At 46.6% G+C, this 17,889-nt stretch overlaps 1 protein-coding gene across 6 annotated transcripts in view; it reads left to right on the forward strand.

Moving 5' to 3' along the window:
- Window positions 1–17,889, forward strand: part of LOC147251581 (protocadherin-1-like) — a 163,839-nt gene that overhangs the window by 80,760 nt on the left and 65,190 nt on the right. For all 6 annotated transcript variants that reach the window (XR_015118975.1, XM_086222366.1, XM_086222365.1 and 3 more), the window contains one exon: window positions 6,356–6,575. Coding sequence is in view for 5 of the 6 variants with exons in the window: in XM_086222366.1 (XP_086078492.1) it covers window positions 6,356–6,575 (220 nt within the window). In the remaining variant the exon portion in view is untranslated. The remainder of the gene's footprint in view (window positions 1–6,355; window positions 6,576–17,889) is intronic.

The raw sequence follows: 17,889 nt of genomic DNA on the forward strand, positions 1-17,889 counted from the left end.
TGGCCCGGCAAGCACGCTTCCTCTTCCTCCTTCTCCTCTTCCTCCTTGCCACTATCACCTCCTGCACCAGGACATGCGGGAGCTGCAGCAGGAGACTTTTATCAGCCTGAGACCAGCTCCTGCTGCACCTCCTCCTCCTCCACCAGGTCCAAGTATCTTTTCTTTTAAATATGAAGCCAGTACTTCAGCCTTTCGGCTCCTTGGAACGGAGACTAAATTATTCATTCTTGCTGCTCTTCGAAGCTTCCAGATGAATCTGGTCAAATTATCAGAGTAAAAAAACCAACAAAAAACATACCAGAGGTTCCCATCCTGGTTACTGGTGGTAACATTCAGGCCTGATCTTGGATCAGTTACCTGTAAAGTCCCTAACCCAGTGATCTTGCCTTCAAAATAAAAGCATTAATACCGTATAACTGTTAAGGATTTGCTTGAGCTCCTTTGAGTCCTGTCCTCCCACGCCGGCGCCATCGATAAGCTCAGACCTGGACCTTTGGGGTCACGGTAGTTAAATGGTAAAATGGTTCATCTGCACTGTTTCCTAATGAAAAGGAATCAACATGAGTTCCCTTGATCCTGAATCGAGTTCAGTCCGTTTTCTTCTGGATGTTCAACCCTCTGAGCCTCATGTGAGGCTCATGCCTGGGAGTAGAAGCCGTGGATCAGCTATGACACCATGAGTGGCCTGGTTCTGGTTCTAAGTGGCTAGTTAGCTGGTCACGGGTGGAGAAGAACCCTGTTTTTGACCGGGTCTGGTCAGAACAGATGAGCCGGCGTTTGTGGTCTCAGGAGCAAACATCAGCTTTCATTCCAGCAGGATTTGGGTCAAAGCTCCGTGACGCCGTGATCGCTGCTTGATACGCAGACTTCTGGTTACGTCTCGTCTGGTTCTGGTCGCCATGACGTCACGCTGAGTGTGACCTCACAGCTGTCGTTGCCCCGTGCGTCTGGGACTCAACACTCTCCTGAGTTCTGTTAGCGGCCCCGAGGGGATCGATCCGATCGGACATACTGCACTGCAAATGCGCAGTAAATACTAGGCTGTAGTACTGCGTCAGGATGAGTGTTACAGCGGGTGAAAGGCAGGCGAGGCTGACATCATTGATGGACGGCGTGGGCTGATGAGGCGTTGTGTTCAGACCGTCTGGCTTGGACTGAATGACTTGAAGGTGTGAAGATATTTTTGTGAGTGTGAAGGGTTTCGTCCTTGTCGGCTTCGTCTTCAGCTGCTAATATTCTGCATTTCCATCCTTCACACACACAACGGACACGAGGGTTCTCACTGGATCCATTGTGGCGCCGCCGAAGGTTGAAGGCTGTTCAGAATTCAAGAGGGAACCACTCATCATGGCCGCCGACAAACTGTGGATGTTGCACTTCCCGGTCACTCCTCCGCTCACGAGTGTCTGCAGGTACGCAGGCAAAATGCACAAACGCAGTTTCATGTAAAACAAGGAAGCGTGACGAGGCGTTTTCCCTTGAATCCAGAATAACTGACCTTCGTTAGCGCAGCGGAGTGAAACATGAATACGCTGCTGTTTCCCTGCTGCTGGATCCATCAGGCTGGGGGGGCGGAACTCCAGCTGCTTCCACGTACGGCGAGCCGCGGTGGCGGCATATGTCTCGCAAAATTACCCCCCTCGTTTCTCAACCCCCGAGAAATGAAAAGATAGTTCATTTCTGCATAAATAAAGAGATTAAAATGGAAGAATATTAACTTCCTGTCGTAAATATTCTGTTTCTCATGGAAACATCCGGATTTAACAAATGGAGATGAAATCAGCAGCTGGAGGCGAGGGAGACACGCCGTCTACGGGCGGCCGAGGCTCCAGCGGTGCCCCTGGGACGTTTCTGATGTCACCGCCTGGAGAACTTCTATGTTTAGGGGGACTGCATTCAGAGGACACAGGCAACAGTCCTCGCTCCAGCTCAGAGGCTCGATGACATCACAGCTGATGATCTCACAACCCCCTGTGACATCAAGGACCTCCCATCAACGTCCCTCCATAATGTGTGCTTGTTAGTGTTTGTGTGCGTGTGTATGTTTGTGTGTTAATATATTCATGCGTGTGTGCGTGCGTATGTTCATGGGTGTGTGTGTGTATGTATGTATGTTTGTGTGTGTATATGTTCATATGTGTGTTCATGTGTGTGTATGTTTGTGTGTGTGTATGTGTGTTCATATGTTTGTTCATGTGTGTGTGTTTGTGTGTATGTTTGTGTGTGTGTTTGTGTGTGTGTGTTGGAGGTGACAGACTGACTCACTTCATTTCATGTATAAATACAGAAGCTGATTTATTTCCTGATGCAGAGGAAGCAGTTATTAATAACACACACATTCCTCCAAACACACACGCGTGTTTGAGACAAATGCCGCAGGGCCTCAGGTACGGACGAGTCTGATAATTTGGCGACGGGAGGAAACGTTTTGTTCTCTGAATGTGTTCCTGTTTCACTTCCTGTTGAGGAGGAACTGGCGAGGCAACACTGAGAGCCGCTTCTGTCGTCTCTCAAATAAACAAGCGTGTGATTCAGCTTCCAGAATCTTTACATCACTGTTTTCCGCCGCCAACTACAAAAACGATTGTTTATCCTCCGTGCGGTTTGCCGCCCTCCCTCCCCGGGACGCGTTCATGTGACAGGTGTTTAAACAGACGACGGCGCTGGAATACGAAGCAGCTCCTGACTCCTTTTTGACAGATTCTCCCTGAAACGCTGCCTTTGTCTGGAAGAATCAAACCCTGGAGGCAGAGAAAGGTTTTAGCAGTGATTGGAGCTTCATGAATGCGTTTGTCTTGATTGGATTTGCCGATGTTTGGCTGCGGTGGAGGTCAGCGGCTAGCTGCTGGGTCTGTAGCTCTGCTGCTTCTCTCCGTCACCGAGGTGAACGGACATGAGAGCTGAGCGCTTGTGTGCGCGAGGACGTTCTCCTCTACGCTGCAGACGCACTTATCATCCACCTTGAGAATATCAGACATGAGCAGCTATAACATGGATCCTGGTGGTGGTGTGATAAGGATTTTTGGCCTTCGGCTCTTCAGTGGAAGATTACGGCCTGATTCTGGGCCTGATCCACCCTTCCAACGATGGTGTTTCCTGTCTGCAGGCTGATTGGAGCAGATTAGCTTCCCAAGTGCTGTGGTGCGACCAGATAGAATCTTAATGTCTCTGACTCGATCAGACGGTCCCAGACCAGGAATCATGCATGTAAAAAAAACCTCTTTGACAGTTGATTAGTTGTGAAACAGTGGAACAAGACTGTCTGTGAGCTTCAGAGTCCAGAACTTTGACGAAGAAGTTGGTAAGATAATTGTCATTACACGGAAGGATCTGCTCCTCCTGGACTGAGCAACTTATTAGAGAGACGGGTAGAAATGCGAGATGGCGCGTCTGACTCTTGGCCTTCTGCCCTCCTGTGTGCTATTGCATCATCCGTTCTTACCTTTGAAAAATAAATGACATGTTACAACACTTTTTAGAACACGTGTTAGAACACATTAGAACACGTGTTTAAAGTAAAAAAGGAAGGAGGAATATAAACAAGCATCAGCGTTGACTGGGGAGGCAGAAAGCCGTGAAGAAGGGAGGCTTATGTTGCTCATGTGGCGGTTGTTGCTAATATTGCTGAATGTTGCTAATGTTGCTTATTATGTTAGGCTAATGTCTCTAGTTTTACAATGCTGCTAGTGTTACTAGTTATGCTAATGTTGCTAGTGTTGCTAAGAATGTTAGGCTAATGTCGCTAGTTTTACAATGCTGCTAGTGTTACTAGTTATGCTAGTGTTGCTAAGAATGTTAGGCTAATGTCGCTAGTTTTACAATGCTGCTAGTGTTACTAGTTATGCTAGTGTTGCTAAGAATGTTAGGCTAATGTCTCTAGTTTTACAATGCTGCTAGTGTTACTAGTTATGCTAGTGTTGCTAAGAATGTTAGGCTAATGTCTCTAGTTTTACAATGCTGCTAGTGTTACTAGGTATGCTCATGTTGCCTGTGTTGTTAATAGTGCTGGGCTAATGTTGCTAATATTGTTAGGCTAATGTTGCCAGTGTTGCTAATATTGCTAGGTTAATGTTGCTAGTTAGCGAATCACTGTGCTGAGTCACGATGCCTTCGTGTGTCTGCTCGACGCTCTGACCTCAGGAGCGTCTCGCACTGCGGCAACGAGGCAGAGACGAGGAAACTACAAGATGAAGATGAGCTTTTGGGGTTTCAAGCCACTCGCTCACAACTCCTCCATCCAAATTCAGACGATGACCTTTGTGGGCTCAGATCTGCTGAGACTGGGTGACTACCCGGCGTTTCTATGTGTTTATCTGGAGAGGTGCCTGTCGCCGGAAGCAGCAGGGATCCGGGCGTTTGATGCCGCCGTGGCGCATTGTGTCCACATGTAAAAGGACAGCTCCTGTGTGGGTTGAGTTCTGTACATCCGCCATGATTACCACATTAACTCCGGCTGCTTCTGCACCATTGCAGACATTTTTCAGCGGTTTTCACCTGAAATCTTGTGAGTTGTGACGGATCCACGCAACAGAGCACACGACTGGAGAGGCAGCGGGAGTTTAGAAGCGTCTGTTTGGTGGAAGGATTTCCTCTTTATTGGAGGCAAATGCAGGGTTGTTCATGGTTAACAGCGATTAATTCACATTTATCTGTACGAAACGTTGGCTGAAGAGATCCCTTTCAAGTGTTTCATGGTCTTATCAACACGGAGGGCCACGAGTGTGATAAATGACTGGAAACGGCTCCAGTTACATGACTTCAGAAAGCCGTGTCAGTCGCTGTCAGAAGGATCGATATCCAGGCTTTTACATCGTGACATCACGGCGGTGCTGTCGTATGTGCCGTCAACATGCCACAAACAACCATGCGATTATGTGGGAGGTATTTTCTCGTGCGGGCGTCTCCAGGAGTTCTTCTTCAGCTCCAGAACGCATGCGGGTTTTAAGAAGCAGCTTGCTGGTTGTACTGGTTCAGGGCCCTGACAGCGGTGACACCAGTTTCCATGGTGACGGAGTATCTGCCAAGCCAGGGATGCTGCTGTTTATCAGCCCGGGCCGGTCAGCTGTGTGTGTGATTGAAATGTTTGAGCATGCATTGTGTGCCTTTGAATGAGGACACAATTTGTTTGGCCAGTAAATTTGCATCGTGTGTGTGTTTGTGTGTGTGTGTGTGTGTGTGTGTGTGTGTGTGTGTGTGTCCCTGCAGCACCACAGGGAGGCTAATTGTATTTTAATTACAAAACCATCAAGTCCGACAGCTACCTTCCACCCCCAGAAACACACAGTCAATGAAGCAGCAAAGTGTGTGTTCGCCCGGCTGCTCGCACACAACGGCGTGCTCACAGACGCGGCGTCTAATTCTCGACAGCAAATTAAATTTAGACTCAATTTACTCCTTTAAAGGCTCTATAATGTCTTGATACCGGCGTATGAAACGACGCAGAAGTCAGGTGAGAGGCTGGCAGTGACGCGGGTCGTCTTTGGCGACTCGCCGTCATCCCTGAGCAGGAAGGCAGCAGATTGTCTGTAGACGCTCCTGATGCGGCGGCACGCTGGTTCAGGCAGCAAAGCTCCTGCTCTGGTTGTTACTGATGCCACATGAAAGCAGCCGTCTCCTGTTCTCCAGTCGGGAGCTGCTGAGTGGTAATCAGGGTCGCCGGTTTGCACTTTACGAAGATAACTTCTCGTATCCGTCTGTGTATTTATGTTAAATCTCGCCATGTTCTGGCTTCCTCCTCTTTGAACTTTCTTCTAAATAAAGTCTGGAATAATCTGATGTTTTATTTCGTAGATGAATGCAGCAGGTTTGAAGTCTACCAGATCTGTGATGTCATGTAACTTAATAAATCATTTGTTGGTGGGTTCGTGGTGATTAATTCCATTTATGACTCTGAAAGCTCTCTTCTGTGGCGTGGGGGGCGTCCTGGGGTCCACAGCAGTGCCGCGACTGTGACGCTGCGGTGAATTAAATCACTTGTTTGATTTTGACTAAGTAAACCTGAGAGATGCAGAGATCAAGTGGTCAAACTGCAGACCTTAAAAAGTCAGATGATGTAAAATGAGATGACATGGAATCAGTGATAAATTGAACTGAGATCTGAGGATCTGCAGGCTTCAGATCAATGGATGAAAGTTGTTTGATCTTTTTGGTTTGAGGAGCTGAAGTGAGAAAATCAGTCGCTATGAGGAGGCGAGGAATGAAAGTCACACGGCGTCTAAATGACTTTTCAAAGTTATTTAAATTCTGGCTTCAGCTTGATGTCTTTAATCATGGAAAGTGCCACACTTGCACTGGATTCAAACCAAAACGCCTCTTCTCAACTGATCCCGCCTCTTTCTCTGTCTGCCAATCACAGCTCCCCCATCGCCGAGTGACCTTCTCCACAGCCAATCAGGCACAGGACCTGCAGGACGCGTCCCAGCACAGCTACTACGACAGTGGCCTGGAGGAGTCGGAGACGCCCAGCTCCAAGTCGTCTTCGGGGCCACGGATCGGGCCCCTGGCGCTACCTGAGGACCACTACGAGCGGACCACGCCCGATGGCAGCATTGGCGAGATGGAACACCCGGAGAACGGTAAGACCAGGTGGCGTTTCCCCTCCCTGTCTTCACCCCCTCCATCCATCCATCAGCCCAGAGGGGAACACACACATACACGGCTCACACATACACACACACACACACACACACACACTCCCTGCACGCCAAATTATTGCGTGTCAGCAACATTTTTAACGTTGTTTTACTAATCAGATTCACACAATTCCCTGCACTGTTTATACCTCCATTAAAGAGGTGTGTGACCTCACAGAAGCACAACACAATCAATATGCAACATAATCAACTCCCACGGCTGCAGGAATTAACATCTCAATTATGTAAATCGTCCCACGTCCAACCTTCCATCAGCTCCACTTATAGATCCACAGAGGGACGCTAACGGGAATATCCACCAACGAGGACTGCGCTCCTTAGCATCTTGACAGCCTGTCATTAGGTTAGCATGGTGAGATGAACGTCTGCCTCCATATCTGATAACAACTTAGACTGCTTACAGGTTGCTAGCATGGAGGGGTCTGAGCTGGTTAGCTGTATCCGCTTAGCAGCTGCAACTGAAAGCTGCTAGTGATGCTAGCATACATTGGGCAGTTTGTCCCATGTTGTCTGTAACATTTCTGCCTTTTATGAGGAAACACCACAACTGAGCAGGAGCCTAAAACCATGACGGTCACTAGCCTACAAGTGGGAATGACGCTAATGACGCTAACTTCTTTATTTAGTTATGAGCAGGTGATTCAGGTTATTAAGTTATATTTGTTTATCAGACACTGAACACTTCCACGAACACACAGTAAAACTAAGCTTAAATTTGATCTTAAAGTCATTTTTCAATTCATTTTACTTATTTTTTTTATTTGCTTGAAAGCATGACGGATGCTAATGATGTCACATCGGTGATTTGCTTCCTGCTTCACTTGTGGATGGTTTTGGTTCATCATAGCCAATGATGTTGCCTTTTATCTGTCTTTACTCTTCAGTGTGGAAACGTCTACACCCACACTCAACTGTGAAATTCAAACATATGTTGCTCACAAGCTGAAAAAATGCTAATTATGCTAAATCACAGCAGTGACCAGTGCCCCACTTTACTTCTGGATGTTTTGCTTGCTAATCCATTCCACAAAATATATTCTTGTCTTCTACATCTCTTCTTTTTATATGTAAATATGCCAAAACTGAGTTTTAAAAATCTGCTTAATGTCATTTAAAGGTACGAGTGACGCGAACACTGCGAGATTAAACTCCTTCTTTTGTTTTGGACTCTTTATCGCCAACATAACCCAGGATCATGTCTAAATCTTTCTTTTGTTTTCAATGTCAAAACAGCAAAACTGAGCAGTAATAATTAAGATGCTAATGATGCTACATCACCTCCACAGTGATTTATTTTCCACTTCACTTTAAAACATTTTGTTTTCAAATCATAATCCAGGATGTTGTCTTTTACATTTCATTATTTTTTCAGTTTGGAAACGCAAACATTGAGTGGCAAAGAATAACTTTTTGTTGCTTGAAATATGAACGATGCTGTTCATGCTTGATCATTGCTGAGTTGTGCCTTCCTATCAATCAGTTTAGCGGCTAAGATGGTGGCCGAAACCAAAGTGAGCCTTCTTGGCATCTTCGGATTCAAACGCTGAAATCTTGTGCTGGTTTGATGACAAACTTTGATTTTTGTCTTTGCTGACTTAGCAACAGGACGGTGGGCAAACTCACTGACATGCCTGCTTTGTTGTCTTTGCATTTTTCTATGAAGATGTTACCATGGTGACTTCTGTTTTGATGAAGGACTAATAGCTTAGCAATGCTAACATGCTGGGCAAAAACATGACTTTTGTAAAACAGCTCTATCTATATCTATCTATATCTATCTATATCTATAGACACAGTATATATCTATCGATAGATATATACTGTGTCTATAGATATAGATAGATATCGATATGTAGATATAATAAACCACAACCCAGTTGTCAGGACGGATATATAGATCTATAGACACAGTATATATCTATAGATAATATATCTGTAGATAGATATCTATCTATTTATATATCTATATCTATAGATATATCTAACCCTAACCCTAACCCAGTTGTCAGGACGATACTTTTCTCGCTGTCTGGTTTTATTTCTGTCTGACTGAACATGAATCAAGTCCACAGAAGCTCACGTTAGCCGTTAGCTTTAGCAGCGCAGCTAATTAATCCTGCTGCACGATCTGCAACTCCCGACAAAGATCAAATAATCCCAATGGTTTGAATAATTTACGTCCAGTGTGAAGGAGGGAAAGGTGGAAGCGCAACCTTTGCTCTGTTTCAGTTTACATTTGTGCTGATTTGAAACTCCAGAGAACGATAGTTTGGATTTCTGCTTTAGTCTGAAATAATCACATTACCTTCACTCTGGTTTTCTGCTGCATTTTATTGTTCCTTCCCAGCAGGCGTGTTCAGCACATAAGACTTTAAAAAGACATAATTGGTGTTATTTTGGGGGAAATCTGGAACTGCCTGACTTGTACAGTCAACTGCAATGCAACATTGAATACGGCCTGATTGAATTTCTGACCCTCTGAAACCCAGCTGAACATTTCTGATTCACATCTTTGGCTCTCAAATCTGTGGGTTTGCTGTGTTTCTGTCTGTCATGAATGAAACATGCAAATCCAGCCCCCTTCTTACTTCTTACATGGCATTTTAAAACTTGGTTGTGACACCGGCCGGCGTCTGGCGGTGCACCTGCTCTGCTCTGCCTCGTACCTGCATTCATATGGAAATGAGATCATGAGGTACAGTCGCTGTGTGCTTTATTGACTCTGAGCACTCGTTCGACACACATCTAAACATCCCGTCATCCTTTTGTTTACTTCATTGTTCTGCTTTGGCTGTTAACGGCTCGTTACCACTCATGCCAATTAAGCAAACTGAAGTGGAATAGTTGAACCTGGCAAAAAAGCAAATGTGTGAAGAAAGAGGGAGGGAAGGAGGGAGGCAGGGAGAGAGAGAGGTTCAGAAGCAGCTTTTGTCAGAAGACCATCTCTCTCTCTCTCCGTTCTCTCAACCCACAGGTCGTACGTATGCCATCTGTAAACACAATTATTCACAGCTGCTCGCACGCCCACAGGCTACTGCCACCCAGCGTGCATTTGTGAGTGTGTGTGTGTGAGTGAGTGAGAGAGAGATAGCGATAGAGCGAGCAAGAGTGTGTAAGTGGGTGTATCTCTTCGAACACACTGGAATGAGGTCAGGGTTTTGTGTGTGTGTGTGTGTGTGTGTGTGTGTGTGTGTGTGTGTGTGGCGGCGTGAGGAGATGGTGGTGTTGTACAATCTTCCACTTTGATGGTCAAACATGTTTTAGCTGCAGGTATTTTCCCAAGGAAGTGTGTGTGCACATGCGTGTGTGTGTGTTGTACTCGCAGAGAGGTCAACAGATTACAGCTCTACTGAGGATTATCACACTACCACAGATACACTTTGCTCTCTTAGTTTCTCTTTTGTGATTGAAAAACCTTTATTGCCACAATAAAACCAGCGGTAACACAAATGAAACAAGTCATGCAATTAAATTTCCTCTTTGAAATGTAATTTTTTCTTTTTTGGCCTGCTGCTCCTGCATTTCTATCAACCAAACTTCATTAAAAAATCGAATGATTTTATTCCTCGAGTGTAGTTTTTATTGCAGGCTGAGGGATTCTGGATCTGAGGGGCCGATGTGGGAGGTTGGCGACCTGAGTCACATGACTTTATTCTAGTCAGATCAATCAAGTATCAGGCGACTTGAAACTTGGTTGACTCACATCGGATGTGCTGTGGAGACGTGAGTTTGGGCGAGACGGATTACTTCAAATTAATTCCCTTTTTTTTGGTTTTTAGTTTTGCATTTGTCTTTGAAATTTTGTTTTGTTTTTGCAACTCAAAAATGTTTGCTTGAAAAAGAGCAACGAGCAGCTTCTCCTGCCGCTGGAGGGAAGAACGAGACAACAACGTGTCATCGTGTGATGCTGCTTATGTGAACGGCGACCGTGGGACTGAGGAGGATCGCCAGAATTCCTGAGGACTGGAAGAGAGAAAAAAACCCCTGAGAAACGTCAGAGTGAAATCCATCGATCTAAATTGTTCGATTCTTATTTCCGTCTCAAAAGCGCCTGGATTTTAGGGGCTGATGCTGATATTTGGGAGTTAAAGTTCCAGATCCACGCAGGAAGTGACTGCAGCTTATTGACAGTTCGGTTTATGTGCTTCCTGTCACTGGCGTCCTTTGATAGTCGCTGATAAAAGATGAAACAGCGACTTAGAATGACAGGAAATGATGAAGTCAATAAAGGAAAAAAATCCCGACAGCGATCAGAGTCAGGACGCGCTCGCATTCTTAGAAATATGAAACTTGGCCCTGGCTCTCGTATCCGGACATTTTCTCTAATTCCTCCGGCGATGGAACCTGGACCGTGGCGGAGGTCGGCGCTCTCCCGGTGAACATTTTAGTCACGTTTATGACTTCATTGATGTGAACGTGTGAGCAGCGTTCTAATCTTCTCCTAGTGGAGTCAAACCAGCTCATCCGTGTGCGATGAAGCAGCAACATATGTGTGGAACCATTGTCGTGTGCTGATGCACTTACACGTGGATTGTGTGCATGCAGCTGCTTTGTTGTGGCGCCGCAGGCCGGCCCCATGTCCTGCGTCTGGTTACCGAGCTCTTTAGTTTCCTCGAGTCTTCGTCTGACTGTCAACCGGTCGAGTGAGTGATGGTTCATCGGTCACCTCTCCAGCGCTCCGGAGAGATTGACGACGCCGCTCATCCTCTGCCTGCTCACCGTTTATTTACCTGCTTCCATTCCACATCCAGGCCGTGACTCTCACACGCCCGAGAGCCCCCCTGGCTTTGTCAAGCGTGGGTTATTTTCAGGCTCTAATCTGGATGTGGACATGTGACATGATGAGCTGGTTTGTGAGTGCGGCCTTTAAGATTGATGCGTTCACTCGTCGGTGGCCTGAATACGTCTGCTGGAGCGCTCCCGTCTGCTCCTAATGCATCCCGCTTGCTTTTACACCTGCTTTTCTAGGTGGATTATCCACATAAAGTCATATAATCTGGACATAATCCAGGAATAATCTGGGCGCTCGGGACATGGTAGTGTTTTAGCGTTACGTCCCGAAAACTGCACTTCTTGAAATGAAGGATGACATTTTGGGTAAGATAGAGGTTCTGCACCCTGTCGGTGTTCTGAGGGTTCCTCCTCCACGTGTCATGGAGATGATTTCTCATTTTTGTGATGTGAAGAAGAGCCACGCTAAAAATAACGAGAGGGCTCCCCCAGCCTGACGAGCGCTGACACGCTCTCCCTGCCTGCGTGTCTGACACTGCAGCACATCAGGTGCAAAGTGCAGCAGCAACACGTCCACATTTGATGGCGAGGAAGACTACTGGGCGGGGCCAAAGACGCCGGACCTCCTGTACTGGCAGCGCACCAGTCACGAGTCTCGACACGTGGTCACAAACAGTCACACACTTTACTGGTTACATGACATGAAAGAACTTTTTATTGGGTAATTTAAGATAGGTGCAGAATATGAATTCAATTTTCTTTGTAAATCAGATGGAATTGAAAACAACTGTGTTTTTATGGAAGTTATCCTCCGTTCTCATGTTGATTTATGGACGGCCGGCAGCCGTCACCCGCAGGGAGGCCGAGAAAAGAAGGGGCCGCTCTTTTTCTTCGTGACCTGAACTTGAGGCCAACAAGCCTCCGATAAATTCGTGATATTAACCTCGTTTGATATTTCAGCTTGGAGCTGCGTGCCACATGACAGGATTTGAGCAAACACGGAGTTGACGGTGAAATACTCAACGAGTGCGTTGGACATCTTGACGTATTTGTTTTTTTTCTGGATTTAAAATTTTTCTTCTTCTAAAAAAGGAAAACAACAGAGATGAAACCCAATCGGTCTGATTTGGCAACTGCTAATGTGCATAATTGAGGGAGTGGGACTCTCGGAGAAGCACACGCAGTTCCACGTGCACTGCAGGAAGGAATGCCAATGTATTAATCCACCACTAAAATAGTCCCCAGTCCCCAACTAACCCGGTTAGTTTGCTAAATCTGAAGAGTTCAGCTGGTTCAGAAAAATGTAAATTATACGGTTGTTGCTGCTGTCAAAGTATTCGTGAGAACCAAGAGTGCAACAGACACATCAGCGTCCTGAGAGATGAACGCTACATGTTAAAAAAAAACTTCCATCTTTATCCTTTAAAAGGTTTAAGAGTGTGTTGAGGATGATTGACAGGTGGCTCCGCCCAGTTTTTGCTGTGGCATTGAGAGCAGACCTGGAGAGATCTCTATCGTTTTAGTTCTCCTCCGGGTTTCATCCTGTAAATGCTCCGATAATGGATGTTAATTCCACCAGCACGTCTTCGCTCTGCTAATGCACCCACTTCCTGTCTGTGATGGACGGGTGGAGAGGGAGAAGGGGAGGAGAGGGGGAGAGGTTGTGCAGCTGTTAGTGGGATTTGAAAGCTTTTGTGTGTTTTTGTGGCGAAGAAGGAAAGAATGGAGGGAAAGTTTAGAGAACAAGAGAAAGAAAGAAAATGGTCGTACAAGCAGAGAGAGAGAAAGAGAGCTGCTGGTTGATGGAAGCTGGATAACAAGCTGATTTACTGTGTGTGTGTGTGTGTGTGTGTGTGTGTGTGTACACAAATGTTTGCGTTTGGTTTTTATCTGGGGAGATGAGTGCAACACACACACACCTTCAGCCACTTTATCTGCTGATTGCATCAATCTGAGAGCTGTAATTGCTACACTCACACACACACACTCACACACACTCACACACACTCACACGCTGAGGTTTTGCATCTCAGCTCTTAATCAGTCACCAGTTCGATTTCCAGATAAACTGTAAAAGCACAGAAAATGTTCAGCGTGCAGGATGACGTGACTCTTCAGTCAGCACACGCGTGTGAACACGTGTTATATAAGCCTGATCTCATGCTGAGTTCAGGACGGTACGGGCCAGTGGCACTGATTGTCCTGCAGTCAGCTGGACTCAGATACATGTACTGCCTCTGTCTCCTACCTCCTCTACAACCTACTGCTCCTGCTACTACTACTACGTACTACTACTGCTACTGCTACTACTACTACGTACTACTACTACGTACTACTACTGCTACTGCTACTACTACTACTACTGCTACTACTCCTACTACTACGTACTACTACTACGTACTACTACTGCTACTGCTACTACTACTGCTACTGCTGCTACTACTACGTACTACTACTGCTACTGCTACTACTACTACTACGTACTACTACTACGTACTACTACTTCTACTGCTACTGCTACTACTACTACGTACTACTACTGCTACTGCTACTACTACTACGTACTGCTACTGCTACTACTACTACGTACTACTACTACGTACTACTACTGCTACTGCTACTACTACTACGTACTGCTACTGCTACTACTACTACTACTACGTACTACTACTGCTACAAACTCACCATGAAGAAAAATGTGAAAGTCAAATGTGATGAAATCCCGATCCCAAATGCGTGTCTACACGCAAACGTGGAGATGAACGAAACGGTCCAGCGTGTTTGTCAGCAGGGAATCTCTAGACAGGTGGAGGGGTTCCGATGATTGCTGGTTAGCGACAGGTGAGGTCAGCAGGGAGAAACCAGGAACTTTCCGGGGTGGTCTGGATCAAGTAGTTGATCCTGCAGAATTTCCTTGGTCAGAGACAACATCCTGAATGTTCAGCTTCCAGAATCGTCCTGGTCATCAGCTGTATGGGTGATCCAGAGGACCTCGATTGGTAAAACTCCTTAAAAAGTTGATCCACAACACTTTTTCTTGGCAGCTGGGAAGAAGGTTTCTGAAGAGACGTTAGTGTTCTGTATCTCCAGTTGGGAGACACTCCAGCTCCCCTATCAGTCAGTTTCACTCCAACCGAAAAGTTTCCTCCAGAAATGTGCTGGTAGCTGCTGGACTGATGACCTGCTTTGTTTGCAGCGCATCAGGGGCCCTGGTGCGCCACCTACTGAAGCTCTGGTCTGACTGGAACACTTCTGGGCTCACTGGCGTGCCAGTCCCCGAGCCTACGCCACAGCAGTCATGGTTCTCCCTCACACTTGCCTTCCCTGCGGGAAGCGCTCCCCCACGCTCCTTCTCACGTCATTCTCCCATCCCAGGGTGCTCCACCCGTCTCCAGGGCTCCTTAATCATCAGCCAAACTAACCCCAGGGTTGCTCGTAGAGCTCACACGCCGCGTGCTCCTCAGACAGCCTCGTGCTCGGCCTTTCCACTTGTGTCACCGTGTAGAGGGAAGTGAGATAGCGGTCATCCCACCTGGTCGTGAACCCGGTTCTACAGAAGCACCCTGAGGCGGGCTCGGCACCCCGGAGACCTGAATTCTCCCCTCGCTACAGAAGAGATGAAAGTTTGTGGTTCTTGGTGTAGTGACTCAGCCTGCCTTTGATGTGAATTTAATGAGTCAGTTTTATTTTTGAAAGAAATAAAAAGTCAATGAGAGACGGAGTAGAGGAGTTTTCCTTGCTGAGGTTCATCACCTCCATCTGTCTCCACCTATAAGAACGACTCCCCTCACCTCTCCGGGGGATCTTCACCCTCCTCTTCCTCCCTCCGGCGGGTGATGATGGGGGCCGGTTCTTCTCCTCCAGCCTGTCAGAAACTCCCAGGACACGACTGGATTCTCTCGACACACACAGACACACATTATTTGAGGGTTTTTCCCTTTATGACTGAAGATTCTGAGATTTCCAGCAGTGCTCAGCATGAAGCAGCTTCCAGCAGCAAAATAAGTGTCCAATTCCACATGAAGGAACCGCTGAGATTACATAAGAAGACTTACACAGGCTGAGTTTCTGCAATTACACTCAGAGGCACTAGGTGGGTTTCTGTCCTGCTCTTTCTATGCACATTTTCAATTAATGGAACGTTGGTGTGGATCTCTGTAGCTCCAAAAGGTTTTAACGCACCACTTATTGATTTTCTCCATGAACAAGCATCTAATATTCATGCAACAGAAGTGGGTAGAAACACGGCATGAATTTGTGATCAGTTTGGAGGGAAACCTGTCCAGAGATTTGGAATGGTGATGGGAAAGGAGCAGATCCAGAGCAGAAGGTCCTGGTGGGATTTCTCAGGGATGAGAACCCCCCAGGGGTCACGGAGGGGCTTGTTGGGGTCATTATATCCAGGACACCTGGAGGACATTGTTCTGGAGGACCATCACCCCCCACAATGACATACGTTGGATTTAGCAAAGGTTTAGGATGTGGAAATGCTACAGATGAGGCCTGATGGGGTGGGGCCAATATCCGTTTGGGTCATTTATTTCCACGGTTACTCCCTGGTAGAAATCTTAATGGAACATGCGCATCTTTAGACGGACAAGAAGGTAGAGACCCTCCTGTAGGAGCTGAGACCCAGGCTAGTTAGCTTAGCACAGTGAATGGTAGTGGGTGGGAAGTGTTAGCATAGCTCTGTGCTGCTTTGTACTGTTTGTGAACTCTCTTTTGGTTCGTCACACATGCAGCACAAACAAGAGGAAGGCAACTCCCATCGTCTCGCCGCTGGTTACCCAGGTCAAAGAAACCTGCGTGCGTGTTGGATTTAATCATAATAAATGATGCTGAATTAACGACATCATGATGCCTGTTTGTGAAGACTGTGAGTTCACGGTTGTCATGTTTTTTTTTCCACAACAGCAAGCAAACAACTGTTCAAATGCTTGTTTTTTTAATGGAGTTCAGTTTGACCCCTCAGTTCTGTTGTATCTGGCTCTGTAAGTGGTGCCAGCCTGAATGAAAATGTGACTTTTATCATTTTCAAAAAGTGTTTTCTTCATTTTCCAGATGTCACTGAGGTGTTTTTGAGAAGGTATGACTCATTTCCTACATGGAGATGAGGAGAAGCTCGTGTGAATCTTTAATGAAGCCCAGGTTTGATTTCTTCAGGGTTTTATCTTTTCTGCAGGAGCTGGTGGATCAGCGATGAGTGTCGAAGCCTCGGAGAGTTTTTATTAAATTACGGGAGTCATATGGAAGCTAAAGTGGTCAGTTATGAGGTTTTATCAACGTATAATGTAGAAACCTGCAAGTGCTTACTTTGCAAAAACCTCATTTACTGACTGATAATAGAGCACACACACACACACACACACACACACACACTCATTAAAAGCTGTAGTGTTACACCACTTCATGCTGCGTGTTCAAAGCCTCTCTGAGTCGAGTAACGCGCGCACACACACACACACACACACACACACACACACACACACACACACACACACACACACACAGTGTTGCATAATGATGTAAGCAGCGGTCCATAGTTTTGGAAGTGGGACACTCGCTGAGAGACGGTCTGACGAAACCACAGTCCTGAGGATGTGTGTGTGTGTGTGTGTGTGTGTGTGTGTGCATCTGCTCCTCATTAGCCAGTAGATAAAAGGAGTGTGTGGAGCGATAGAAGAGGTGATTCCTCCCTGTGGAACTATACCTCCCTCTCTGTTTCTTATTTGTATCGTTGAGTGCTGGTGTGCGTGTGTGTGTGTGTGTGTGTGTGTGTGTGTGATGTCAAGAAGCTTTATAGAAACAGGCGGCGTTCTTTGGATGCCCTCTCTCATCCCCCGGGGTAGAGAGAGAGAGAGAGAGAGAGGGGGTGGATTTATTTTTCCAGGTCTGTTGTTTATTTGAGCTTATCTGTGGTGGCCACTGTACACTACAGAAGAAGGTGTGTGTGTGTGGGGGAGTCCTGCATTTTGTATTTGGCAGTTGCTGTAAATCGGCACTTGGCCAGCATTCGACTGATGCACGGCGGCAAGGAGGCTAAGAGCTGCAACACACACACACACACACACACACACACACACACACACACACACACACACACTATCTTTATTTCAGTATAACCCCAGCAGAATCGTTCAATCACATGTGCGTGATCGTGTGTGTGTGTGTGTTTACTCTGAGACAGTGTTTTTTGTGTCAAACTTCCATTGGTGGATGTTCCAGGTGGATGTTGGTGGACGTTCCGGGTGGATGTTCCAGGTGGATGTTGGTGGACGTTCCGGGTGGACGTTCCAGGTGGATGTTGGTGGACGTTCCAGGTGGACGTTCCAGTTGGATGTTGGTGGACATTCCAGGTGGATGTTGGTGGACGTTGGTGAATGTTGGTGGATGATCCAGGTGGATGTTGGTGGACGTTCCAGGTGGATGTTGGTGGATGATCCAGGTGGATGTTGGTGGACGTTCAGGTGGATGTTGGTGGATGATCCAGGTGGATGTTGGTGGA

The sequence above is a fragment of the Aulostomus chinensis genome, chromosome 13, assembly GCF_037954235.1.
Source record: "Aulostomus chinensis isolate RoL2024-O1b breed Wild chromosome 13, RoL_Achi_v1.0, whole genome shotgun sequence".
NCBI lineage: Eukaryota > Metazoa > Chordata > Actinopteri > Syngnathiformes > Aulostomidae > Aulostomus > Aulostomus chinensis.